This window comes from Penicillium expansum, assembly GCF_000769745.1.
Source record: "Penicillium expansum strain MD-8 chromosome Unknown contig368, whole genome shotgun sequence".
Taxonomy (NCBI): Eukaryota; Fungi; Ascomycota; class Eurotiomycetes; order Eurotiales; family Aspergillaceae; genus Penicillium; species Penicillium expansum.
The window spans coordinates 125,470-151,545 of record NW_015971532.1 but is presented as its reverse complement, the minus strand read 5'-3'; the positions used below and the strand labels follow the sequence as shown (position 1 = coordinate 151,545).

Here is a 26,076-nt window from a genome sequence, read left to right as displayed (position 1 = left end):
CCAACAGAAGTATAGAAATCAGCCAAAGGTCCGGAAAAGAAAAAAAAAATTACACGTAAGACATAAAGACATACATACGTATAACCTGCACAACATTGAACTATTGAAATCGAGGTCTGCCTAAGCTCTCCGCTTTGATGCATCAGCCCTTTTGTATTGACAGATGACGGCCCGCATGCAGCTAGCACATTTCGGTAGTCCTTCCGAATTACATCTCCTGATCTACCCTTTGACAAATCTATGAGAGAGAGGGGGGGAGAGAGATTGTATGAGAATGTGGCTGAAAAGTTGATGTGACCCAACTTAATCATCTCCAATGATCTCTTTCATTGTTATAATGTCCTTCTTTCAATTTTATAGAACTCCGTCAAGTCCAAACGCCAATCGTATTTTCGGGTATATATTTCACCCCCCTGTTCTCTTGTTGTGTTCTATTGGATATATGTGATTAACTCCAGGGCTTAGCTCCGAAGAAACCCGGTGCAATAGAATGGTGCAATGGGGTATTTTGACATTAGACTAGCCTATACCGTACCAATCAGCCGATACGATATGTCCTCTTTCTAGCAAGACGGCGCAGTTGCATGGAAGATCGGTCCGACGAATGAGCCGTTTGATTTGCTACGTCCCCGAAGTCTGACAGGCTTCACCTGTCTGCCGTATCTTTTTTTGTGCCATGGCTCTTGACTATTGACCCTAGACTTACCCTGGTCCCATTTTTTGCGTTGGGTGTTTTTACCCCCCAATTAATAACCGCTTTGCCAACAATCCCTTTGGGGGGGCTCTACCGCTTTGAAGGTTTTTTTTTTTTTTTTGAACCCCTCCCCTTGGTGTTGGAAGTCTGTGCGAAAGCAAGAGAACAACACTTGTTTCATCGAGGCCGGGAAAATGGGATACAACCTACCTATCGCGAAAAACTTGACTATGATAATTCAGAATCCTCTTGCAGTCCGGTCCACTGGGGACTGATAGAATCAGCCCGGCAACGCACGCTCCAACTTGGTCACCGGCACACGGTTGGATTTCTCTCAGGGGGGCTCTCCAGATGTTGTTATAGATATGTCCATCTCTTCGTTTTTCGTTCGCTCATAATCTAGGGGAAAGTTCTTTGATATCTCACCCTCTTATACATTATGCATGGCCGATTCTTCTGCAAGACCTGCCTGCAAGTTGACCCAAAGTAACCCTATATATCCTCTTCTGCATGTCAACGTGTTGAACAAATTATTTTCTTTGTTGCGATCATATACACAGGCAAATTTCTCTACGCATCGTTCTCCCATGCAACAGCAGAAGCCTGTTTTTTTTGTTTGCCTTGCAACTCGAGAGAGATACCTGGGAGATAAACACGCCCTAGAATCGTTCATCCCCCAACAGCCACCCAAGTCACTTGCCGGGGTTACAGGCCCTGGTGTTGTTTATATATGTCTACAACACCGGGGGACCCTTATCGAGGCTTCATGGTTAACTACGCTCCTCATGGCCGTGGTAAAGATGCGAACCGGGAGGGTATCATTCCCTACAGTTCAGCGCAGTTGCTCCAAGATAGGCCCACTGAAATTCGCTACCACTCTGATACAACCCAGCCACCCTTTGGGTCCTCATCAACTTTTATCGCGAACCGCTCGTCCCAACGCCAGCAGGGGTCGCATTACAACACACACGGCTATAGACTCTCCCCAATCCATGGTAGCAGAAAACGACAACGTACCGACAATCAGCCTGAGGCTAGTGAAGACAATTATGGGTACCGACCTATTTTGCAAAATCTACCCATGGGTGACCCATCGGCTTCAGCAGGGGAATCGACCGACCTGACATACGCTGATCATGTCGGCCCTTCGTCTTCCCACCAGACATCGAACCATGACTACATTCAGGCTGGTCTCCCGCAACAACAACAACAACAACAACAACAACAACATCACCATCATCATCGGCTGCCATCCCAAGCATTGGTGGGCACGACCTCTGCTGATCAGGGCTCTGAACCATACCAGCCGCAAATCGACCTTAGCTTCATGGACCTTCCAGGCGTGCCTACACCATACCCTGAGCCAAAAGCACCAAAGACTAGATTCGGTCACAAGGAAGATGAGATGTTGATAGCCCTAAAGGAGCACTGGAAGTTTTCCTGGAGGCAGATTGAGTACTTCTTTCCGGGGCGAAAACAACAAACATTGCAAGTCCGTTACTGTACCAAATTGAAGGAAAGAGATGTGGTTTGGGATGATACTTTGGTATGTTTATCTCCACACAATTTAAGAAATTGGATCGTGCTAAGTCCTGTAATAGGATCAAAAACTGAAAAGGGCGTTGGAGGAGTATGAGGACAACAAATGGGCACACATTTCCCGGAAGCTTGGGCCTGGTGTACCACCAGCGGCGTGTAAGCTGCGAGCCGAAGAGCTTGAATGATGTTGGAGCGTCTGTTTCTAAGGAGTAGTTTAGAGGAGCTTGTTTACTATACTGTGACTTATGACTTATGATGTGTGGCCTGAGTTAGTTTCAATATATCATGTCACCCCGTGCCCTACACAGAGAAGCCCTAGGTGTTCCAAAATGGAAATTCTGCCGCTCGTAACTGAGGCCGCCCGTACAGCCATGGAGAGCTCCTGCCAATCAGAAAGGCTGAGTCATCATCACTCGCGGCCTTATTGGATGGTCCAAGCAGCCAATCACAGGAGGTCGGACCAAAGCGGCTTCAAACTCGCCCAACCTCAAACCTCCAAACTCCCTCTCCTGCCCCAAACGCCCCGCGTCATCCACCCCATCACCTCCAGGACAATGTTCCTCCAACGTACAGCCTCCGCCCTCGCAAGGCGCTCGCCTGCCCGCGCTTTCACCCTCGCCCAGCGCCCCTTCTCTTCCTCCATTGTTCGCTGTACGTAACTCCTCAAATGGCATGATCCGACCTTCGCACAACTGCTCGAATACCCGCGCACCCCAACCACAAGGGATTATTTGCAGTCAATTGATTTGAATTATCTATTGTGATTACCGACTAACGCGAAACTCTTACAGCCAACGACAAGAAGTGGGCTCCCAAGCAGGAGGGCAAGATCCTGACCTTCGACGGTTAGTGCTTTACCCGACCCCATAGCAGTCAATTGCTTTCCTTCCAGCTTCTGTGGCTCGAGAAATATTCACCTAGTCCCCCGCTCGAGAATTTGCGTGCAATTGGACGCTATGGAACCTCGGGTGCTGGTCATGCGGATACTTTTCCCGAGCCACGGGCCCGGCTCGTCTTTCTACATCAAGTGGATATCTACAACAATATCTATAAAACCCAATACTAATCTATTTCTCTTGTCGGTATATAGAGATCAAGACCGAGGATGACCTCTTCGCTCCGGGTGCCAAGCCCGGTACCATTCCCTCCGATATCGAGCAGGCCACCGGTCTCGAGCGTCTGGAACTCATCGGAAAGATGCAGGGCATTGACATCTTCGACATGCGTCCCCTTGATGCTTCCCGCAAGGGTATGACTCCTTGACATCTTCCTCAACCTCTCATCGCAATTCCTGAATTACAAAATACGGCGGAATCGCATGATCGTTATTCTGTGACGAAACCCGAAACATTGGCTGACCAAATGGGTGGATTTATGCAGGCACAATCGAAGACCCCATCATCGTCAACGGCGCCGGTGATGAGCAGTACGCCGGTTGCACCGGTTTCCCCGTAGACTCCCACCAGGTCAACTGGTTGACTGTATGACCGCCCCATCCAAGCCCAAGGCCAATATCTCCAGCTCTTGAAACTGACTCTACACATTTAGGTCTCCCGCGAGCGCCCTCTCGAGCGCTGCCTCGAGTGCGGTAACGTGGTCAAGCTGAACTACGTCGGACCCGAGGAGGACCCCCACTCCCGTATGTTTCCCGCTCTCTCTTTCTTGCCTTAGTATATGATAATCTGTTGGTTATGCTAACGTTCTCGCGCTCAGACGACCACGACCACGGTCACCACCACCCCCCTCACGTCGAGCCCAAGACCTTCGCCGACTACGTCAAGCCCGACTACTGGTACCGTTAAATCTAATGGCGATTTTCTTTGCTTGTTGCTTGGAAGTCCCAATACAGTGTGAACATTATGCTGCGTGTCTGTCTCTGTTCTGTCTCCGTGGCTCCTCCGTCTCTTTTGTACTATAGTGCTCTAGTAGATGAAATGAGAGTGTTGGTGGGGTTCTTGATTTTGACCTATGATTGTCCGTTTGGGTTTGTAGTTACTATGAGATGAGTTCTCGTCGGGGGTCCTGTTGGTAGAACTTGTTTGATACTGGTGTTAGGAGTACTAGTATCGAATGGAAAGAGGAAAAAAAATCTATTTTTGAGTCTATCCATACATCACTTTTGATCCAATGTACATGTCTATATCCAGAAAAGTGCGGTAGTATAAGCGAAGCCTCAACACATCCCGGGAAGTAAATATGTACTGAGACGTGTAAAGTCTCGTCCAAGAAAGAAGCAGATCGAGTCATATACTTAGACATGACATCATATATCAGCCAATGCCTAACGACCCACGAAACGAAGTTCAATGAATCTGAGAGGAGGGTAAACAAGCGCGGTCCAACAGAACCCGACATAAATTCCCATCTAGCGAGTAATAAGTTAGTATCTCGAACAGACAAGATAGGAAGTGGGAATCAACTTACATCAGCACCGTATTCGCCGACCAATTTAGCAATGGGTCCGATGTACCACACCTGCGCCATACACAATACGGCGCCCACCCAGCCAACAACAAAGGCAGTGAAAGCCGCAATGCCAATGGGAAGCTTAGATGGATCCCGCCAGATGCCCCAGTTATATCCAGTACGGAGACGGAAGATGAACCGCTCCTCGAGGACGATGGCGATCCAGATGACAACCCAGTAGCCCATCAAAGCGAGGAAATTGGTGAAGATCTCAGAGAGGTTGCTGCGACCAACGAGCGCGCAGACGGTATAGATAATGACGGCAATGGTATTCCAGATGACGCGCGGTACTGCCTCGGCGTAGCGACCGAGGATCTGGAAGTCGATGCCGGCGGAGTAAGTGGGTGCAACGGTATTGGCGATCAGACCTAGGGCACAGATCACAGAGCAGAATTTGCCGAAGCCGTGCAACGGGCCGAATCCTTCGACGATTAGTGCTCCTTGGCCTTTCTCGTAGGCGGCAGCGTACTCTGGGTGTGTTGGAATGCCCGAGCCCAGGCCGACGCCAGAGACTAGGGCCATCGTGAAGGAGACGAGGAGACCTGCCAGGCTGAGGCTGAATAGTTTCACCCGAGAGGTGTTTTCGGGGTAGTAGACGAAGAAGTCGGCTGCTAGTGGGGCGTAGGTGACTGCGGCGCTCAGACAGATGGAGAAGAAGGATAGCCTGGTATTATGTTAGTAAACTTGGGCTTCAATTCTGATATCTGATATGCAAACTCACCTATTGCCAGCTAATGTCCGGGAATCGCCGGTAGAGGGGGTTGACAAGTCAAATTTCATGGATGACACCCCGAAAAGAATGCAAACCACAATTACTTGGGGCACAAAGGCGAATCTAATATGAGGCTTGTCAGTGACACTGTCCCTCGTTACAATTATCTCTCAAACTAACCGTTCATAGTAGTGGAAGACTTGGATGCCGAATGTGGCGACAGCCCAGCTAATAACCGCGATGATCACGATACCTATAATATCAAGATTAGTACCACTATTAATGTATAGAGTGCCCAAAGTACCTACCGACAGCTACGGACATGCCACCAGGGGAGACAGCAGACAAGATTTGTCCGCCAACGACGCAATCAATCAAGCCGTATCCAATCATCTGAACAAGGTTCAATAGAACAATGATCTTGCTAGGCCACCAGCCCATCGAATACCTTCCAAAAGCCTGGTCACCAATTAGCCCTCTCAATCAAATAATAGTCCGACAGATTCGATATGTGCTACGTACCAATGTCCGGATCCCGGAAACGGGCCCCCATGTGGCCATCCAAGAGGAGACGATGGAACCAACCAAGGCGCCAAAGACAGCACAAAGCGCCGAGTCCCGGAAGCTGAGACCATACACGGCAGGCCCTAGCATCCCGAGGGTAATGTTATTGGGCGCAAGGTTGATGGAGATCCAGAGCAAGAAGACTTGCAGGTACGACATCCACGTGTTGCGCTTCATGCGCTCATCAACAGCAACTCGTTCGATACCACGCGCTTCCAGGTTATACTCAATGAGCTGGTTCTCAAAAGCTCTAATAACGGAGCCTAAACGTGATCCGACGGGATTGCGGCGATTGGTCGTGGCCTCGGCGTAGAGTAGCTCATCCTTGTTAGCCACGCCGGGGGTTTCAGGCTTGGATGTCGTCCGGTCTTCCTTGTTGGAGTGCACCGCTAGGGCGGTGATTTCATTTTCTGAAGCCATGCTGCCATTGTGTCAGTATCACACCTAAATTCCTGACAAGAGAAAAAGCGCATTGAGTCCTTTCGCTGGAATTACCCAGATCAAGTTGAACCGTATGATCTCAGAACGACGATAGTCGAACACCGGTCTTCATGCAGGAGGCTTGTCCTAGATACCTTGATCGTGAGAGAATACCACACTACTCGTCTTCATGGTAGCCGTCCCTTGTAATGCACAGGTTGTGTTACCTTCCGATAAGAGTGACTATGAACACACAGTAACGTCAGCGGACTTAGTCAGGCAATCACACAGGCGCTGGGTTTAGGTTACCTTGAAATCAGAGGCTTTTCAAGTCCAAAACAAAGTAACAGTAGGTAAAAGGTAAGTAATTGATCCAATTGATGTGAAAAGCATTCAATTTCCCGTGGGGGGGGGCAAAAATGCGGGAAGATTTGATTGCCGCGGGGAAAAAAATAAGATTGTCCACTTTGGCTTTCCGCCTCCACCTTATCGGTGGACTACATTAGGATGTACGGAGTACTCCGAAGGTATTTACTACTTACAACACAATTGGGTTTCTCATTTCTGCTTATACAATTTCCTCATACTGGAACCAGTGGGAATCATATGGTATTGATGGTCACAAAAGCGCCAAAAAGAAAAAAAAAAACCAGCGCTTGTCATATCAAAACAACGCCTTAGGAAAAACATGATCGCAAAACAGGATGCGCAGGTGTTCATAGCGCATATCAAGAAATCATATAAAGGAAATCCAAGAATAATATTGAAAGGAGATCCAGATCACCAACTCCATCTGCCTTGTAAAATCAGTGACCTCCAGCGGCCACCGATGAAACTTGCATCGCTCTGGAATTGCAGGGAATCCGGAGGAGATAATGCCAAATTCATAAAAGATGCTAAGAAAAAAAAAATATCATCACTTCGTCAGAGGCGTCGTGGTGGTCAGACGTTCTTGAAATGCTCTTTGGCATACTGTTCGCAGGCCTATCGGAAAATATCGAAGATTAGATGACATGCATAATGACATGTAGGAGATTCCGATACTCACTTTGGCAGGCTTTCCCACTTTCTGACCGATCACCTTCCACTTATTCGCCTCGTACTCCTTGATCGCCTCGCGAAGCTTCACAGACTGTGCAACGTCAGAGGCGGATGCGACAACGGACATTAAAAAAAAATCGGGGTCATACCTCATCTTCGGCAAATTCCGCGTAGTGCATGTCCTGCGTAAGGTGTCAGTAAGACGAGACGTGGTATTACCAAATTCACTTGCTAATGCGTACCTTGTACCAATGCTTCTTGACACTGCCCTCGGTTCGGGTCGGGAAAGTCTGCGACAAGTAAAAAAAAAGACCCAGGTCAGCAACCCATAGCTTCAGCCTATAAAAAGCGGCGCGCGCGCACCTTGGCAATTTCACTCCAACTGCGCCCGGCGTCGCGCATTGTTTTAAGCCTTTGCTCCTCCTCTGCGGTCCATGGGGTGTTTGTGCGTCCCTTTTTCTTCGGTGTAGATTCGACCGTGGGAATTGCACCGGGGTCATCAATCACACCACCCGTAGGATTCCCTTGGGCTGCCATCATGGCTGACGATCCCGTGGGAGAAGGAGGACGTTTGCGCGAAGCGCCGAGGTTTTGTTGGGGTATAGGAGCAGTCGGAATCGGGATGCCTTCAAAGGTTGGGACGCGGTGAAATGGGTGGATCTGTTGTTGGGCAAGCATGTGCTGGGGGGCGCTGGTAGTTGCCGACGTCTTAAGGCGCTTAGATGTCGGGGGGGAACTAATGAGACAAAGAGTCAGAGAATAGAAGAGACATGCGATGAGCTGAGGCAATGTAATAAGAACGCGACCCAGTGCACTTGAGTTCCAGCCCAGTCTCCCTCCCACAGCTGGAGGCCGGACGGAGATCACAGACGAAGGGACTTACGACATGGTGAAAGACACACGCGGTTTTCAATCACACTGTGCCGATTCATCTGTACATACAAAAAGGCCGCGTAGGGGGGTTAGCAGGATCTGGTACTGGGGCGCCTTAGTCAACTCTCGGGAAGCGTTACACTAAAGACGATGACACAGGCGCATCCCAGGCAGAACCAGATTGACAAAGGTAACAGGGACAATAGGAAGGTATAGATTGCGACACAGAGCAGTCCAAAGTCCGACCGGAGTGTTTTTAACTCCTATGTAGGTGGGTGGGAAATCAAAGGGAAAGCTCACAGATCAAAATCGCATGGTCGAAGTGTCGATTCGGGGACCTCGAATTCTTCCGAATACGGGGAGAACATGAGGCTGGGAGGGTGATGGGTTGACTTTGGGAGGGAGGTAAGGTTGAGGAGAGGAACCCCCAAGGAAAAAAAGAAAAAAAATGGTAGAGACTTTAAAGACACCCAGGGAGAAAGAGAGTGTGAGTTAGAAAGAGAGAGAGAGACAAGGTTACAGAGAAAGAGAAAGGAGGAAGAGGAGAGAGGAAGTTGTGAGGAAAGGCAGAGAGCGGGGATGGAGTCACCTCATATCACAACAAAGTAATAATAGGGCAACTTGTAGATATTGTTTTTTTATATGGTTTATATAGCTTCTCATGGTTTTTTATATAATATAAAGTTTATATAGTTGATGATCTTGATGGTCTTGATGATGTTTAAATCATTTTACTTGAATGTTTTGATTTTCTATCATTCTTCTAATCTTCCCAGGATCTATTTACCTATTAACCCCTCTATTAACTCTCTCTATATATCTGTCACTCGTAAAATCATTTCCTTAATGTGCTTTTTCTCCTTATATCAAATGTAGACTCTTCATGTAATCAAATTAAAATTCAGTGTCGATTCAAATGCGCCTCCAACCACTCCCCTCCGGTGCATTCCACAACCCGTTCTTCCCTGGCCTAGGAACCGATGCCCGGACAGGGGCCCTGTCACAATTTATGACTCGTCCTGTGATCCAATTCGACCGACATCAAGATGCAGAAGCAAAGATAACCACGTCCGGCAGTTTCCATGAGACATTTGGGCCGAAGAGACCCGCGAGTGGCCTGTTCCAAAATCCGGTGACCCGGCGAGATCTCACAACACCGTGCGAGGATGACAGGACACGCCCAATGCGAGTCAACGATGTGCCCGAGGGCCTAATTATTGCAAAGGCATCCAGTGGCCCCGGGAACTCATCCCGCAATCACCATCATTCAATTGACAGAAGTAGAAGTCTCCGTCCAACCCGAAACTTGGCGGGCTAGATCAGCCACAAGACGGTTTCGTGTAAAGCCACCGGGGTACCATTTCCCCTCTCTGCCTCCCATGCAGGTCGTCGTTGAGGGTATGCGTGTTATGGGGTATGGGGCCTGGAGGACCCTACCAGCATTTGTTTTTTGTCATAATACTGCACGGGGTTCATTCAAGGCGTGTATATATTCAAGTCTAGCCTCTCAGAATCCTGCCGGCATTTTCTTTGTCACACAAACAGTCCATCCCCCTGTCAATCTCCAATTAGCGACAATCGACAAGATCGCTAATCCCCAAGATCCCCAAGTCAACCAGGACTACTGGATTTCCTGGCATCGTCAATTGGCTGGGAGATATCAAATGGTAATGGTTGAGTATCTCCAGTTAGGAGGATGATGCACCCAGAGGATCAGGTGTGCTGGATTTTGCCTGGTGCGGCATATTATCAATGGGAAAAGATACTGCCAAGAGTCGCTGGGGTAAATATGACTTGCATCACCCTGTTTTAATAAATTGGAAAAGGTTTCTCTATCAGATCTAGGAATATCAAGTTCCTCGATCAACAAAGCCAAAAAAGATATCCATTGGATGTGTTCATCAGATGCTTCCAATATTATTGAGTTCTCAGCTAAAACAACAAAAGAACCTTTCGAATATAACCAATTCCTTGCTGTTTTTACCCAATCAACTGTTCCAACCGTTCTACAATGAAATAGGGTCCTTCCTACCAGGCCAAGCCTCGTTCTTACTAAATCATTGGTCGCTACACCGGGCGACATTAACGATGCCAGTTATGACCATTGGGTACTGCCTAGGTGCTCATGTTACAGCAGTTACGTCTACTTTGGGAATCTCACCGCGTCGCCTGCATCACCCGGAGCATCTAGGCCTTCTCGAATCTACCACAGTCACAAGCGCAAATAAACAGATCTTGGTTTTAACTAGAATCCCAGATCATCGGTATTACTCGAGAAGCTTAAGAAGAGCCTCGAATCAACTTTCAATGACTCAAATATCTATCGGGTAAGTTGTACGTCCTCATAGTATTCGCTCATAAACTTCCCCGCATCTTTCGTTTCTTTAGTTCATCTCCTCCAAGAGTATTCGGTAAAACATGGACTATATGGCTTGTCAAGAGCAATGTTGATCACAGTATGTTTAATTCTTCGAAGTCCGATCGTCAGTCAAATATCCATGGATATTTTGTGTACTTGTTTTATATGTTGTCAGTACCCCCGAATATATACATCGAAGACCGCAATGTTGAACAGCACATGTCAACCATCACCAGGCATCAGGCAACAAGATAGAAACTCCGAAATTTCAACTCTCTCTTTCGTCATTGTATAATAAAATTATTCCACCATATTTCTCGCCATCCAACGACTCCAGAGCCTCGAGTTACGCGCTGACGTCAACCTCACGTGAGGGTACACGCGGCCCGAGCTCATGTGGATCGCCGATAACGAACTCCCCCAGTCACTCCAACAGCGCCAATATACCTTCACTCTTGCATCTCCCTGCACCTTGATCTCATTGGAGGGAACGTACATACTCAGAAAAGAATTCCTTTCCATTGCAATCTACTCAACGCCACTTGATTCTCCCATTCTGCCAGATACTTGGCGCCGACGTCAATGGTGATAGCTTGACAGGTGTCCACACCCGCCCCACGTTCAACTCACTGTTTGATTCTCCGATCACACCCCTCTAGCCATGGTGGCTTGGAATGTCTTTCGTATAATTGGAGACCTGTCTCATGCAGGCTCAATATGTGTCCTTCTCTGGGCTATTCACAAGAATAAGAGCGCCGAGGGTTCGTACACCCCTTGTATCAATCCGATTGCCTATGTACCTTGCAGAGCTTACTGACACATGCGTTTGATTTAGGTGTCTCACTCCTCACGCAGATACTTTACGGCGTCGTCTTCATATTTCGTTATCTTGATCTATTTGATCCCCACACATACACGAGCGGCACGTGGCACAGCATTTGGAATGTCTCCTTCAAGCTATTCTACCTCATCTCGTCCTCATACCTGATCTTCTTGATGATGAAAGTATACCCGCGGACGAGAGAGAGGGAGCGAGCTTGGAAGCTCGGTTCGTGGTCTGTGGTTGGGTCCGTTGTTTTGGCACCTATCTCAATCTGGCTTCTCGACAGAGAGCCTTACAATTTATGGGTCATTGAGGTAAGTTGGTCAAACCCGGATTATCCATATTCTGCAGCTTAACTGATCTGATCAATTAGTTTTTCTGGGCTTTCTCCATTATTCTTGAGTCTGTGTGTGTTTTGCCACAGCTCCTTCTCCTTCGCCAGACAACTGTCCCCACGGTGATCGATTCATATTACCTCCTTGCTCTGGGCTCCTACAGAGCATTCTACATCCTCAATTGGATAGTCCGCCTCTTTAGAAAGGAGCCCTTCAATGATTGGATCGCGGTCGTGTTTGGCATTGTACAGACTGCCTTCTATGTCGACTTTGCATGGGTATACTATTCGCGCCAGCGAGTCAAGCTTCGCAATGGTGGTGTCGTTGACTCCGAAGACTATGGAAACAGCTGGCTGGTAAATCGCGTGGTGAATTTCCGGGCATCGCGAGGCTCCGCAGATGAAGAACAGCACCTTCGAGACGAGGAGGAAGGGGTAGATGGCCAATCAAACCACAACCGGTGGGGCGCTCGTGGTATTTCCATCGCAGCTGATGATACCCTGGAAAGCAATGGTCACAATAAGGGACCTCATCGTGATGATAGTTTAGATGGGTTTTCGGGGGACGAGGACGAAACCGATGATCACCGTGTGAACAATTCTCGTTAAGTGATGATTGGCTATGGGAAAATTCGGCCCCAGCATGGCATAACTATATGTCAGTCATGTTATGTTGGTTGTTGGATGATGCGCAGAGTCTTCATGGGCCCTAAATGGGTTGACGGCACGGGAAGACCCGCTGCCGTTCTAGTTTGGTTATCTCCCGGGATTTGATACCCACCTTTTGATTCTCGGGCCTTTTTTTATGATCGAATCGGGAAATGAGAAGATGTACGAAGTATTCCGTATTCTGGCCCCAAGTCTATGGGGCCATGTTTGCTCAGCCTACGCAGTTTCACGATGCTACCCGGGGGTCATTTTATGTCATTTTATGCCATTCAATGTCAGTAGTAGCCCGCTATGGATTCTGATTCTCATTTAGTCTTTACCTACGGAGTAGTCCGTAGTTAGTAGTCCTTTACTGCCTTGATTTACTCTGTATGCATGGAAACCGGCCGGTACATCTGTAGTTCTACGTCCCGGATTGTTGGGGGCTTTTCTTCTTAGCTGCCGCTTTCATGCGGGCGCTCTCCTCGGGATCCTGAGAATATTACATTACCAGGGTATCTATTGATCTCGGAGCACTTCGTCTTTAGACACCTATAAGAGCATTCGGCCCCCAAAAAGTATGTACTTTGGATAAATGGTCAGCACATAAGATAATGTCAGAAATAACAGAAGTTCCCATACAACGGTGAAAAAGTGAGAAATAGTCAATAGTCAATAGCCACAATACGGGTAGGGTAGTCTAGAAGGTCTCAGTGTTGCCCCACAAAGGAACGCAGATCTTCAAAGCATGAGTTTCTTTTGATTCATGGAGTTGCAGCCCGACTGAGAGATCCTTAACCTAGTCGAATTGAGGAGAACACTGTATTCCAGCCCAATGTTGGCGATGAATCCTTAATGCATGTGTAAACCTAATATCTCACGGTATCTAGCCCCAGAGCTGAATTGGGGGCCAAATAAGGTCGTCAATGTTGGTTTATCACCATCCAAGATTGGGAGCTATCAGCTCCCAGCTCCCAATATGCAGTGCCTTTTTCCTAAAAGGTGATGTGCAGATGGATCAAAATGAAATGAGCGTATTAAGTTCGGCCCAGACACGCCTGGCTTTTTTTCGGGCGCTTAGAAGCAGGACGTGGCTCGGAGAGAGCTGACCGATGTGCCGGAAAGCAAACGATAACCGGAGATTGGAGAAGAGAGGGAAAAAAACCAAAAAAAAAAAACAGTTACGATACTAGTCTTTTCTTTCTTTTTTACCCCAAGATCCCCACAGAAGCAAGAACATCAAGAAAATCAACTGAAAAAAAAACAATAACAAAGAAAGTTCCAAGGTTGTTCTGCGCCTTCAAGATGACCGGGGTTTACCGGGTGTGTGCATCAGCGCTTAACCAGCGGTCATGAATTCTCCGTGGACAAAGCCACCAAGCGGCTCGTGGGGTCTTGTCAGCCTCAGAGGATTTTTGAACCATCTTTGGCCAGTCGAGAGCCGCCCATCTTGAACAACGCTTCTGCATGGGGAATGGAGAATGCATGGAGAAGGATCGTGATCCCTCCCTTCCATCCCACAACCGGTGTGTTGGAATCCAGTAGCGTCAAGTTGAGGGTTTTTTTGTCTTCTTCTTTTCTGCTCGTGGGGGCTGCCAAAATGAAACATCATTAGAGTAGATAGGCTGTCAACAAGGCTGACTTGGGGCAGAATATCTTTATGAGAAGGGGGGCCATATCAGCTTTGGGGGCAGTTGAACGTTTTATGTCTACAAAGTAACTAAAAAGAGACCCAGGATGGTAATTGACGGGTTTAGTATGGATATTATGGATATTATGGTTTTTGATGGGGGCTCCTCCCTAATCCATCCACTGGACCTCTCCAGAGCTCTAAGCGCTACGCTTTGGCTCCTTTGTGGAGGATCATCCACAACCCTAAGCAGCACACATTTTTCCTGCGTTTTTTTTGCGTTTTTGCTTTTTTTCTTTTCCCTTTTTTATTTTATTTTGGCCCATTGCAGTGGGTCTAAATCCACAGACTCACTTTAATTCCTATTCACAATGCAGAGTCTGAGCCCCCGGTCAGGGATGGGGGCGGAATATGGATATCAATATTGAACTATTGAGCCCGCAGCGCTTAAATATAGGCTCTCGTCGAGTTTTCATTAGTTTCCCTACGTTCTAATGCGGCATAACGCTCATCGGCGGTACTGATCTCTGTTTTGGTGCCCTCTGAGCCTATGGTTAATACCTCGACTGATTGTTCACATCTTGCCTCACGAGGCATCCCGGTGCTGGCTGTGATATCCCTCGAAGTGGAGGACAGCGGAATTGTGCATCTTTCTTGCTTTTAAATCTTCCCCTCTTTTTTCTTGCTCGCATGAATCTTATAAGATCGACTACCGTCGATGGTTGGGAACGTGAATCTTTTCTTCAACACTCAGAGCGAAAAGGCCTTTGATATACACATACAACCCTAAAAGTTGAGCCGCCTGCAGTCCCACATCCTCCCTTACCTCGAGTTTCATATCTCGTTTCACATTCTGCTGCTTCGGCGTTTATTCTCCCCACTCAGACAACGCAGTGGACAGTGAATTTCCCCGTGTTTTATGTTCTTGAGAGCAACCAGTCAACATCATGTCTAATCGCTCGGACATCCCCTCTGAGGAGTTGACAGAGTACTATGAAGACATTCCAGCCCATTGGCCCCCAATGCCACCGGTATGTACCTACGCACTTCTGCCACAGGACATTGTATACTTTTGCAACATAAACTGACCCCGTATACGATCTAGACCCCATTCTTGGGATCCAGCCCTTACTGCACAGAGCCTCTAGCCCAGTCTAGCTTCCTGACACCAGTCAGTCTTCCGGGTGGCTCGTTTAATCCCAGCCCAGCAATCAGTCACCACTCCCAAGGCTACCACACACAAGATTACCAATACAACTTTAATGATCCCCTCTCAGCACCATTGGGTCTTGGTATCTCTGCGCCCTTCCCGAATGATTTCCCCCGCTCCTCAGCTCCCAGTCCCGCCTACCTGTATGCTACGGACCCAAGCGGCATCCCGCATAGCGTGGAACAGACGCCTAGCCCGTCGCCCCAGGGTCCACCCCCAGCCAAGCGCGCCAAACTTCCATCCTCGGAGACGCCCTCGCTCGAGAAGGCCAGCCACACACCAATCAACATCGCTCCTAATCCAGAGGGTGTTCTCCGAATGGAGCAAAATCGTCAGCAGCACATCCAGCCAACTTCACACATACTCCCTAAGATCCGGGCTCCAGGCCGCGGACGGCGCGACCCACAAGGAGAAGACGAAGACGCATTCGTTGAAGAACTGCGTGATAAAGCAACGGCCTGGAAGGTCGTGCGTCAGGAGTTCCGGGAGAGATTTAATAAAGATGCCTCCGAGGCGCGTCTGCAGATGCGTCTTCATCGCCGCCTCCGAGAGCGAATGGTGCGCTGGGAAGAATCAGATGTGAGTATGTACCCCACCCGCAACACATAGTATGAAAGAAGCTCCCTGGGCTGGAGTATACATGTGTTGAGCAGTCCGTGCTGATATGAAATTCTGCTAGATAAAACTCCTGATCCACGCCCATGGGATCTGGGCAAAAGATAAATTCCATTACCTTTCGGACAAGGTGAGTTTTCCTATGCCCATATGAAACAGAAAAAGTTCTAATGTGTCTTTTGATCTTCTTTTTTAGATGAAAGAACTCGGAGGTACCAGGCTGTACTCGCCTGATCAATGCAGAACTCAACTTCGGCTTCTGGATGCAAAACAACAACATCGTGATCGTTCGAGCGAATCGCCATCTGCTATGTCTGACCCTGCTCCTATGTCACCTACTGTGTCTCGAAAACGAACTCGAGCTCAGTCCTTAGAGTCGGAGACTGACAGTGAGGATGCGACCTTATAGATTCATGAGCCATTCTTTTTTTCATTCTTTTTCTCTCTTCTCATTTCTCATTGCTCATTCATTTTCAGGATTTTTTCTTTTTCTTTCAATGGTCTCTTTATTTCTTTTCTTCCTATTCCAAGGTCCAACTTGATCGACTCTTTATCCGACCCTTGCCCCCATTATTGTCATGATCAGCCTTGGATTTGATAGGACTATGTTTGCAGAGCTGGGAGACATCGCTTGCTATTACACCATTTTCTATAAATTTTATTCTTATCTTTTATCTCAAATTTCATTTTCACTGCTATCACATTTCTCATAGATTTACAACTATGTTCTGTTGAACTTTCCTTTTCGAGCTGAGTGCAGCATCTAGGATGATGGAGTAGTGGCTCCGGTCTGGGGCTGTGAAGACCTAAAAGGTTTAGATTTTCTCCGAGCAGCTATTTTTGGATATTAAGTTGGTCTATTGGTCATTTCCTTAAAAAGGTAATACTAGTATACAACCGAGAGCCAATTTCCCGTCCTGCTAAGATTTACTATGTCGTAGATGCGGATGATACTCGTAGCCATGCACTTAGCTATCGAATTTCCAAAGCTCTCATTTCTGAAGGCCGATGTTTATATTTTATTTCAACTGTTATACATAGAAAAGTCTATTTCACAAATTAAACCTATCTCCGCCTTCTTCTGCCGTCTGTGTATGGAACTGAAGAAGGCAAGCAAAATATCTATTAAAAAGACTGCCAGATAGACATAAGGCCGCCGAAGCGGCCAACTATTCTTGTTACACATCTTTGGGAATAATAACTCACGAGTAAATATTGTATATGAGGAAGATACTGAAGAAATATGTGTAAAGCTGGTGAGGTTAGCTTGATAAAGCGTTGGCAAATGGACATAGCCACGTATAGAAATTATATTGCACTGGCAAGTACTAAACCATTATCATTGGGTCAAAGAAAGATGCATCTAACAATGGGATATACATAGTTCTAATTCTATACCTCCAACGCGAAGATTGAACTTCCCGTTCACGTGGGATCTGAGAGATAGGTTCTCCTTCCTCTCAGACAAGGTGTATAGACATCGAAAAGAATAATAAAAAAAAAGATCAGCAACTCTCATTGAAAGAAGGCAAAGAAAAAGAAAGGTTGGGGGTCTAAGACTGAAAATTTCTAGAACAATGACAAGGTATGCCACGTGCAAAATAGCCATGCGTATATAACAATAGCTCTGTCCTTGACTCAGAGACCCTGAGTGAGAATCTCTAGATCTAACAAAGATAAAGGGTGAAACAGTCTAATCGTTATACGCTCCGTTGAGACAGCGAAGCCATACAAAGGGAGTTTCCCAAAGATAAAGGCTTTGTGTCCAGAATGAGATCTGAAGCAGATCGTTTCTCTGGATAGGTAAAAAGAAAACACAAGAAAAGTGAATCCTACCTGGAACCAGCCTTGAAAATGAAAGGCAAGTACTCCAAGCTCCCAGACACAGACTCAAACTGTTTCTTCGGTGCTTTGCATAAGAAGACGAGATGGGAACCCATTTAACCATCATTTCCAGAAACAACACCATCCAGAACAATACCGTCCAATCCCATCATGGATACTCCAGACTTTACAATCCCCGACGACGACCTCGTCAACGACACACCCAGCGAGCATGTCCCGAAGGCCAAGAAGACTCGTCGCAGCCGCTACGACCCAGAGCCCGACTGGTCAGCCATGGTGCGAGCCAAGGTCACGAAGTCCCACAGTCGTGTCGGTCAGGCCTGTGATCGTTGCAAGGTATGCCTACCATATTCCGATATCACGCTGGCTTTGACCTGGAATACCATACTAACGCATTTGAATTGGTCTCCAGCTCAAGAAGATGAAGTGCACGCCCGATCTTGGAGGCTGCGCTTGTTGCCTGATCCTTAACATCCCATGCAAAGTCACTGACCGTGTCACCGGTGAGACCTGGGTGCGTGGTGAGGCTGGGCAAATGCGGGCCCTTATTGAGAGTCTCACGAAACAGACCGAGGACCTGAAGGAGCAGATCACACAGCTTCAGCAGAAGAACGCACAGCTACAGGACTGTCTCGACGGTTCCTACAGAGCCAATCTCATGGATCACTACGAGGTACGTCTTCATTCTTTTCTAGAATTCCTATGAATCGAAATATCCACGTTCCGATTACTTGTCTTTGGGAAACAGGGCTAACTCAATTGCCAGTCGGACCTTGACCCCAGAAATCACCATAGTCTACTGTGATTGTGGTGAGCCTTTTCGTCCTTGCTATTCTCTAGACAATTTATCATACCTCGTGTGTTTGGTTTCCTATTTGCATCCTCCTGTCCTGTCCGAGATGAAGTGTATGACCGAGAAAAGGGGAATGGGACATGGTGACAAGATTTGCTGTTTGAGTACATAAATGCTTGTATTTTGAATACTGTGGACTTTTCGTCTTGTAGTTAAGTGAAGTACGAGATATTTCTTGCAGTAGATGGGAAGAAAAGCAAATCTGTTTGTTTTATTTCCGAGAGAACACGTCAATGGGTGTATGTAGTATGATCGTGTAATGCCAATTCGTGCACCGGGTATCTAAAATAGAAATGCAATGCAATAAAAAATCGCCCCTTTACCAGCTGGCATTCTTTTTCCAGCAACAACAGATTCCTTTGCTTTCGCACCATTCCCTGACAGATGCAGTGCCAACCTCGCGATCCTCACCCACAAGTCCAAGCCCTTCGATATTGAGCCATGCTGTGAAATCTTCCAGAACGATAGGGTCATACATCAGGATCTTTTCATGCCATGTCGGTCGACTACGGCTACCGCGAGATGATGACAGTGGTGAGAGCCGAGGCTGGGCGCGAACAGCCTGGGTGATCTTTGCAGATATTTCTGCCAGGCTGATTTCTTTAGAGGATTCTGCTGTTTGCGTGGCTTTGGTGGATGCAGAGGATGATGGTCTTTTGACTGACATCTTAGAAACAACCTTGGGCTTGGTCGGGCTTGATGTTGGTCTTTTTGTGAGGATATCCAAGGAGTGGTGTTGCACCCGGCTGCCTGTCTTGGATTTTGAATAGATGTCGGTATAGTGCTTTTGTACTTGACTTGGAGAGGGGATGATTTCTTCTTCTGAGTCTTGAATCTCTTCTACATCAATGAATGACGAAGAAGTCCCAGTGATGGGATTCCTTAAGTTTTTCTTTGGGGTTGTCTGGAGACTGGTTTGCGAGGCAGAAGTTGATTTTGTCGCGCCAAGTGAATTTTGGCTTTTTATAGATGTTCCTGATTTAGACTTGACCGTCGCCTTCGCCTTCGCAACCGAGGCGGGTTCGGGGACATTGTCCATTTTAGAGGCAAGTTCTTTCGGTTGCTCGGGTTGGTATATAGGCTGGCTGTCAGAAGTAGGATTGCTACCGTGTTTCGATTCCCAACATTGTTGAAGGAGATCGATCATCTTCTTGCGGCCCCTGACTGCCTTGAAGCCATAAGTGGAGATCTGCTTAGACAACTCCACGTCTGTAAATCCTGTATATTGTGGCATTGAGGGCGCTTGCGAGGTAGTTGGCTGGGCATCAACCGCTTCAATCGGGGTTTTATTTGCTACCTTTGCAGGCTTGGCAGGTTTCGCAGGTTTCGCCTTGGCCATGGCCGTAGCTGTAGCTGCCGGGATTGGAACTGGAACTTGAACATGCATGTCTGAATCCAAGCTCCTTTCTGTCAATGGTAGCGATGATGGTCTCTTTTCTGGAGGTGAATCTATGTCTGCGAATTCAAGCTCAAACCAGTCCCTCCGAAGAGATTTTTGGCTTGCTTGTTCCACGTTATCATGGGTCTTTTTTGTAGGAGGCTCTCCCTCATCTGTCAAGTCTACCACTCTAAGTGTTTCTGGTTGAATCAAAGACCCTTCAGTGTCTCTGGCGCCAACACACCACATATTTCTGGAGCCTGCCAACCTTGATACAGAACGAGTAGATGATTCTTGAATCGCCCTGGAGTCCTTATCGCGCGTCCCCCCCGGATACGAAAGACCCTCGGACACATGGATGGCTTGCTGAGTTTCTCGCAGAGTCTGCGGCGAATCATCTCTTTCCAATTGACTGCACGTGCCGAATACAAGATCTTGATCATTTAGAAATTCGACAGCCGCTCCCGGGGAAAGCAAAGTGAACGAAGACTGTTTCTCTGTCTCTTTGGCCTTTCTTCGTTTTCCCTTTGTCGTTCTGATGTCCGGAAGGCAATCAATCACCGGTTCATCCTCTTCTGCATCATTTGTTGAATATTGAGCAGTCATACGCGCCGTCAGGGTGGTAAACTTCTTAGGTTTGCCCTTGGTTGTCTTTTTGGGCTTTCTCAAAGATGTCATATTCTCTCCTTGGGCAGATTTCTGATCACTTGAATCAGAGTACCCTCCATTGAGTAATGCTTGAATTTCAGGATTGACCAGCTCTATCCGTCGACGCTTTGTTGGTCCTCCGCCATTTGCATTATGCACAAGGTCGCGGGGATTTAAAGCCAATCCAGAGTAATTATAATCGGATAGCAGCTTGCCAAACCCACCCGTAAGGTTCAGATCATGGTCTTTATCCTGGCTTCCGCTATCGTTCACGGTAGCGACTTCTTCGTAAGCGGTCTCCCTTGGTGGTGTCCAGTCCATCCTTCTTCTCATTGCCTCGTCCAGATGCAACACCTCACCCGTTCCTAAGACATTGGATTCCTTGGGCTTGGGGGTTAATTTCTCGGGAGCATCCTCCGAAGGAGATAATTTTGTGGCAACCGTCTTCTTCCCGCCTTTGCTGGATTTCTTTGCTGGTGGGTCACCGCTTGTCTTTGTAACTTTCCCAGCCAGCGTCATGTTTCCTGCATCATTTCTCTTGGCATTTTTTCGAGGAAGCCCTTTAGTCGGTTTCAATTGGACATTTTGGGTGCCAACAGTCTCTGGCTGAGGGTCCCCAGGCACAATTGTTCCTGGCCCATCTGCTACTTTCTTCGCCTTCTGCCGGGATTTGCTCGGTGCAGTTTGCTTGCTGGTACTTGAAGTAGGATCCTTCTTTGTCGATCGCTTTTTTGGTTTCGTCACGTCCTCAGGACACTTGGTGCTCGCGATTGGAGTGGGAAAAAAACGGGAACGCGTGTGAGGTTGAGCTAAATCGGGTGTCGAACCCATTGGCGGTGGCGTTGCACCTCGTGGCAAGGCGTGAGGTACCGGCTTTGCATCATGCTTACCCAAAGGTGGCGACCGTGGTGGATTTGGAGAGGATGACAGAATGATCACATCTGCAATGTTGGCCATCGTGTCGAGTCGCGTCTTTGGGTGTTTGCTTGATTGATCAGGGCGAGTCGCGTGTACTGCTCGAGTTTGCTATATCAGACATCTCCTAGGCAGCGTTTGTACCGAAATAAAAACAATATAATGTGTATGCAAGTTCGGTATGCAGGAGAAGTTGCGTTGAGATTGAAGTTCAATGTTTCGATTTAACGGTCGATCGCCCGCGGTCTTGGCAAAGTTTGGAGTCGATAACATAGTTCGGCTGGGCAATCAACTACATTCAACCCCAACAGAATGGATTCGTTTTAAATATGTTTATGCTGAATGCTTGATGCGATCAGCTAATTCTCGACTTGAGTAAAAGCATTTTTACTGTGCTGTATCACATTAAACAAGCGGCTAGAATCAGACGCGTCAAACTATAAAAACATGCCTTGCGCCTCTGGAACATTTCATTCAATTTTTATCATTATCTTAACTTCGTGCACTGTTTCGACAGAGAGATCTGAAGTGTCCTTTGCTCAACCTTGGGGTCGAGGAATAGTAGATCTCAGCAAAACCATGGTGATCTGCTTGTGATTGATGATGGGCATATTCTCAAGTGAAGCCAATTTGGAGCTCAATATAACCCGCACTAGAGAACAGCGAGAGCTTGGAAAATGAATACATTTCCCACTCGTCCCAGAGCAATTTTAGGGATTTCGGGCACAGTGGATTGGGTTGGTTGATATAGGCAATTGCTCATGATCCCCTCAAGGCGATTGCACTCAACAAGGAATTTTCGAGTCGTTGCTTGGCCTCATCATTCTCCTTGGCCGTTGGTGAAGGCAGAGCACCTAGCTTGTACGCTTTCTTGATCTTGTTGATATCAGAGATTTTGGAGAGTGTCTGGTCATCGAAAGGCACAGGTGTTCCTTGAACCGAGCTATCCAAGTGGGCCGCAACGGATTCATGTGTTATCTCCGGAGAGACGGAGACCTTGATCACTAAAAGGTCCTTGGTTGAATCGGTAATACCAAATCTACGGAATGATTCAGTGATCTAAGTCCGTGTTAGCCCCGGCTTTAGTGGCAAAATTGCAGCTAATTCCTAGAATTGGCAACCCACATTATTCGTAGGGTTCAATGAGAACACGATCTCAGAATGCACATTATGAGATTTCAGTCGACTGTGCATGTAATCATTAACTGCTCTGAATACTGCAGCAGTAGCGTGAGCCCTTGACAGAACCTGTCGCTTGGTGTTAGTGGACTAGTTCCTTTTCTCAGTTCTCGAGAACAAATAAACATGCCATGCTTGCGTCAATAAATGCATACTCGAATTCTGTATGACCGGCGAGAAGTTGGCCTTTCAGGGAGGCGGCATTTTGAACATCGCGATATAGAGCAACATGCACGGGCATCAATGGTAGATGTGGCAGGCTGATCGTCTCTAGACTTGAGGCCATGACTGAAATCGAACCGAAGCCGAAACCGAAATCAAAAGAAGATGACGTATTTGTAATCAGGACGATCTGATAAAAAAAAATTAAAGTGAGCCCTGGAGTTCACTATGAGTCCACTGTGAGTCTACAAATCCATCCCACTTCTTGACCCACGTGACTAATTCTGGAATTTTCCGGACTTAAGCGGTCGCAGGCGGAACATGAGTAATCGTCTCCATATCACCCGTGGGCCCGACATTTAAACATCTCCTCAATCTTGATTCTCGACACATCCCCATCCCAAACATGGCTTTCTTTTTACGGCGCCCGTTCGCTGTATCCTCGGCGCTTCGCCAGGTCCCTAAGCTCACAAAAACCGCCCGATTCATTCACAATTCTCCCATCAAGCCCACCCAAGCAACAAAGCCTCAGGGCGTTTCGTCCTCGATCTTCGCCAAGTCCCGTCAGAACTTCCAAAATGCCTTCCGCCGTACATACATGCAGCAGAGCTTCAACCCTGCACAGGGTGGTAACATGACCCAGAAACTGGTGTATGGCGCTGCCATTATTGGTGGTACGGTTCTAGCAACCAACTTCATCTTCAACCGTGAAACGAGAGAGGACGGCGGTATGCCTGATTACGAGCGGAGCTTCTTGAACGAAACTTTCATGCACACTGGTCTTGGTATTGGTATCATTGGTGTTGCTGCTCGCGCCCTCCACATGAGCGGCTGGTCTTATCGTCTCATGGCCATGAACCCGTGGCTCGTCATGGGTGTCGGTCTCGTTGGCAGCATCGGCTCCATGTACGGCACTTTCTACACTTCCCCGGATAAGTAAGTTTTTCGCCTTCTCTTTCTTGTTTCCCAGGAAAACAAAATGAGCTAACTGTTCAATTAGCTACGTCATGAAGTATGGCTGCTGGACTCTCTTCAACCTTACCCAGGCTGCTCTTCTCTCCCCCTTGATGTTCATGAACCCTGCTATTCTCGCTCGCGCTGGTCTTTACACTGTTGGTATGATGGGCTCAATCGCTTTTGTCGGTGCCACTGCCAAGCAGGAGAAGTACCTATACCTGGGCGGTCCCCTTCTTGCCGGCGTGACCATCGTTGCTCTCTCTGGACTCGCCCCTATGGTCCTCCCTGCTACTGCGGTTCGCACTCTGATGTGGTCTGAGCGCCTCTGGCTGTACGGTGGTCTTGCTGTTTTCGGTGGTTTCACTCTTTATGACGTGCAGAAGATTCTGCACCATGCTCGTCTTGCCGAGCGCGGCCTGATCAAGCGTGATGTGGTCAACGAGTGCGTCAGCCTTGAGTTGGACTTCATCAACATCTTCATCCGCATGGTCCAGATCCTCGGCATGGGCAACAACCGTCGTTAAGCTACTTTATATCCACTGTATTAACTGTGCAACCTAATCTCAGGTTTGTCCAACCATAGAATTAGTGTTTCTTTTTTTTTTTTCTCGGTCGTCCGACAACCATGTATTTGAACCAACTGTTTATCTTTTTTTACCTTTTTTTTGGCTCTTTAACTTTGATATCTCATCATATGAGCAAGCGCAGTTAATCACTGTTTGTACTTGCTGAGACATACAACAGACAGGGTAGCGAATACAAATCTCCACTCCCTAGACAACTCTGCTACATTCAAAAACATAGTGATAATGATTTGAGTCTACAGACTCCGGCCTTGGAAGAGAAAGAAACGCGCTGCAAGCCGTCAATGTAAAATAACATAATATCAATGCCTAATAGTCGACTATTTACGTAGAAAGGTAGTGTCCAGTTCTAGATGGATATGTGTAGCCATATCAGGCTCTGGGTAGAGATTCAATACCGTAACTAGCTTTCTACAACAATATTATACAACCTAGCGTTTTCTTGCCTAGCTTGTGCCCAGAAAAATAAGAGATATCATTTAGATACATTTACATATGTATATACAATGCAATGCGCTCGAATTTATTATAGACCGAACTAGAAAGGGCAGGTCATGGTCATGTGATTGAAAGCTTCTCTTGATGGGGAGGTTGCTCAAGACCGCCCAAGAGGCCGTCCAATAATACCGCCCTCCGCCCTCTGCAGACTTCAGATCGCGATACAGACCCCGACTCATTGACCACTACAAACGTGCAGACTGAACATCCCAACATAATACCAACACAGTCGCACCAGTCTTCTTGCTCCATTACCTTACAACATGTCGAACGAGATGGAAATTGACCCTCCTGTCGCACACGACGAGGACGCTCCCGAGCAATCGGACCGCAGTTTTGAGCCACGCACCCAGGGGAACGCGGTCGCTGTGCGCAGTATCGAAGGGTGGATTATCATCGTTTCTAATATCCACGAGGAATCATCGGAGGAAGATGTCACTGAACTCTTTGCGGAGTATGGTGAGATCAAAAACTTCAGCTTGAACCTTGATCGGCGAACGGGTTACGTCAAGGTACGCATCCTCAATCTCACAACTACCTCTGGATCGACCCTCAGCAATGTCGCTTATGAAATATGGGAACCCTCGTCGACTTACATCCAATGAAACGATCGCTAACACTAATATTCCGGTAGGGCTACGCATTGATCGAATACTCCACTCTCCCCGAGGCCAGTGAAGCCATCCAGAACCTGAATGGTTACAAGCTCCTCGAACAGACGCTTCATGTCGACTATGCCTTTGTCCGCCCACCCCCATCTGGCAAGAACAAGAACGGAGGGCCAAAGGGCCGAGCGACTCGGAATCGCAGCAGAAGCCCCAACCGGAGTCGCAGCCCCGAAGCTAGCGGCGACCGGGACTAAGCTTTCCGAATGAATGGGAACGACAAAATTTGACCAGCATACACTGCTTGTGATCTTCCATTTGATACCTGGGCCTCGCTTTTTCTCGCATTTCTTTTCCAATGCCTCCCGCTGTTTCATTCGAACCTTTGCCCACCCTTCCTGCCAGAACTTGTCTACAAATGATGGACATATCACCTAGTATTCGCCGGCATGACCTCTCTTCAATCGAACCTGTATGGGTCCACAGGCCGAGTGTGGGTGTGCATGGGACACATACACACGAGA

General features: G+C 47.6%; 11 protein-coding genes across 11 annotated transcripts; 7 read left to right on the top strand and 4 right to left on the bottom strand.

The window, feature by feature from the left end:
- Positions 1 to 1,424: 1,424 nt before the first annotated feature.
- Positions 1,425 to 4,035, top strand: PEX2_106540 (Cytochrome c oxidase, subunit Vb; the record flags this gene model as incomplete). Its single annotated transcript, XM_016747922.1, has 8 exons — positions 1,425 to 2,240; positions 2,296 to 2,389; positions 2,603 to 2,884; positions 3,025 to 3,078; positions 3,324 to 3,482; positions 3,614 to 3,714; positions 3,782 to 3,872; positions 3,947 to 4,035. The coding sequence occupies 8 exons, from the start codon at positions 1,425 to 1,427 to the stop codon at positions 4,033 to 4,035; spliced, it is 1,686 nt and encodes a 561-aa protein (XP_016593041.1).
- Positions 4,036 to 4,514: 479 nt separating this feature from the next.
- Positions 4,515 to 6,395, bottom strand: PEX2_106530 (purine-cytosine permease family protein; the record flags this gene model as incomplete). The annotated part of the gene is made up of 6 exons (XM_016747921.1): positions 4,515 to 4,598; positions 4,658 to 5,363; positions 5,421 to 5,534; positions 5,592 to 5,664; positions 5,720 to 5,870; positions 5,934 to 6,395. 6 exons carry the CDS (start codon positions 6,393 to 6,395, stop codon positions 4,515 to 4,517), a joined length of 1,590 nt encoding a protein of 529 aa, XP_016593040.1.
- Positions 6,396 to 7,337: 942 nt separating this feature from the next.
- Positions 7,338 to 8,114, bottom strand: PEX2_106520 (SANT/Myb-like DNA-binding domain-containing protein; the record flags this gene model as incomplete). The annotated part of the gene is made up of 5 exons (XM_016747920.1): positions 7,338 to 7,379; positions 7,444 to 7,527; positions 7,586 to 7,618; positions 7,679 to 7,726; positions 7,800 to 8,114. The coding sequence occupies 5 exons, from the start codon at positions 8,112 to 8,114 to the stop codon at positions 7,338 to 7,340; spliced, it is 522 nt and encodes a 173-aa protein (XP_016593039.1).
- A 3,215-nt stretch (positions 8,115 to 11,329) lies between these two features.
- PEX2_106510 (ER lumen protein-retaining receptor) lies at positions 11,330 to 12,434 on the top strand (the record flags this gene model as incomplete). The annotated part of the gene is made up of 3 exons (XM_016747919.1): positions 11,330 to 11,429; positions 11,504 to 11,805; positions 11,865 to 12,434. 3 exons carry the CDS (start codon positions 11,330 to 11,332, stop codon positions 12,432 to 12,434), a joined length of 972 nt encoding a protein of 323 aa, XP_016593038.1.
- A 2,616-nt stretch (positions 12,435 to 15,050) lies between these two features.
- Positions 15,051 to 15,922, top strand: PEX2_106500 (uncharacterized protein; the record flags this gene model as incomplete). The annotated part of the gene is made up of 2 exons (XM_016747918.1): positions 15,051 to 15,134; positions 15,209 to 15,922. The coding sequence occupies 2 exons, from the start codon at positions 15,051 to 15,053 to the stop codon at positions 15,920 to 15,922; spliced, it is 798 nt and encodes a 265-aa protein (XP_016593037.1).
- Positions 15,923 to 16,890: 968 nt separating this feature from the next.
- Positions 16,891 to 17,073, top strand: PEX2_106490 (uncharacterized protein; the record flags this gene model as incomplete). The annotated part of the gene is made up of 1 exon (XM_016747917.1): positions 16,891 to 17,073. One exon carries the CDS (start codon positions 16,891 to 16,893, stop codon positions 17,071 to 17,073), a length of 183 nt encoding a protein of 60 aa, XP_016593036.1.
- Positions 17,074 to 17,923: 850 nt separating this feature from the next.
- Positions 17,924 to 18,578, top strand: PEX2_106480 (putative C6 finger domain protein; the record flags this gene model as incomplete). Its single annotated transcript, XM_016747916.1, has 3 exons — positions 17,924 to 18,109; positions 18,186 to 18,446; positions 18,540 to 18,578. 3 exons carry the CDS (start codon positions 17,924 to 17,926, stop codon positions 18,576 to 18,578), a joined length of 486 nt encoding a protein of 161 aa, XP_016593035.1.
- Positions 18,579 to 18,945: 367 nt separating this feature from the next.
- On the bottom strand, positions 18,946 to 21,609 carry slx4 (the record flags this gene model as incomplete). The annotated part of the gene is made up of 1 exon (XM_016747915.1): positions 18,946 to 21,609. The coding sequence occupies one exon, from the start codon at positions 21,607 to 21,609 to the stop codon at positions 18,946 to 18,948; it is 2,664 nt and encodes an 887-aa protein (XP_016593034.1).
- Positions 21,610 to 22,326: 717 nt separating this feature from the next.
- On the bottom strand, positions 22,327 to 23,032 carry PEX2_106460 (EKC/KEOPS complex subunit CGI121/TPRKB; the record flags this gene model as incomplete). Its single annotated transcript, XM_016747914.1, has 3 exons — positions 22,327 to 22,626; positions 22,693 to 22,753; positions 22,902 to 23,032. The coding sequence occupies 3 exons, from the start codon at positions 23,030 to 23,032 to the stop codon at positions 22,327 to 22,329; spliced, it is 492 nt and encodes a 163-aa protein (XP_016593033.1).
- A 282-nt stretch (positions 23,033 to 23,314) lies between these two features.
- Positions 23,315 to 24,389, top strand: PEX2_106450 (Bax Inhibitor family protein; the record flags this gene model as incomplete). Its single annotated transcript, XM_016747913.1, has 2 exons — positions 23,315 to 23,844; positions 23,909 to 24,389. The coding sequence occupies 2 exons, from the start codon at positions 23,315 to 23,317 to the stop codon at positions 24,387 to 24,389; spliced, it is 1,011 nt and encodes a 336-aa protein (XP_016593032.1).
- Positions 24,390 to 25,210: 821 nt separating this feature from the next.
- On the top strand, positions 25,211 to 25,809 carry PEX2_106440 (RBM8 family RNA-binding protein; the record flags this gene model as incomplete). Its single annotated transcript, XM_016747912.1, has 2 exons — positions 25,211 to 25,459; positions 25,582 to 25,809. The coding sequence occupies 2 exons, from the start codon at positions 25,211 to 25,213 to the stop codon at positions 25,807 to 25,809; spliced, it is 477 nt and encodes a 158-aa protein (XP_016593031.1).
- Between the last annotated feature and the right edge of the window lie 267 nt (positions 25,810 to 26,076).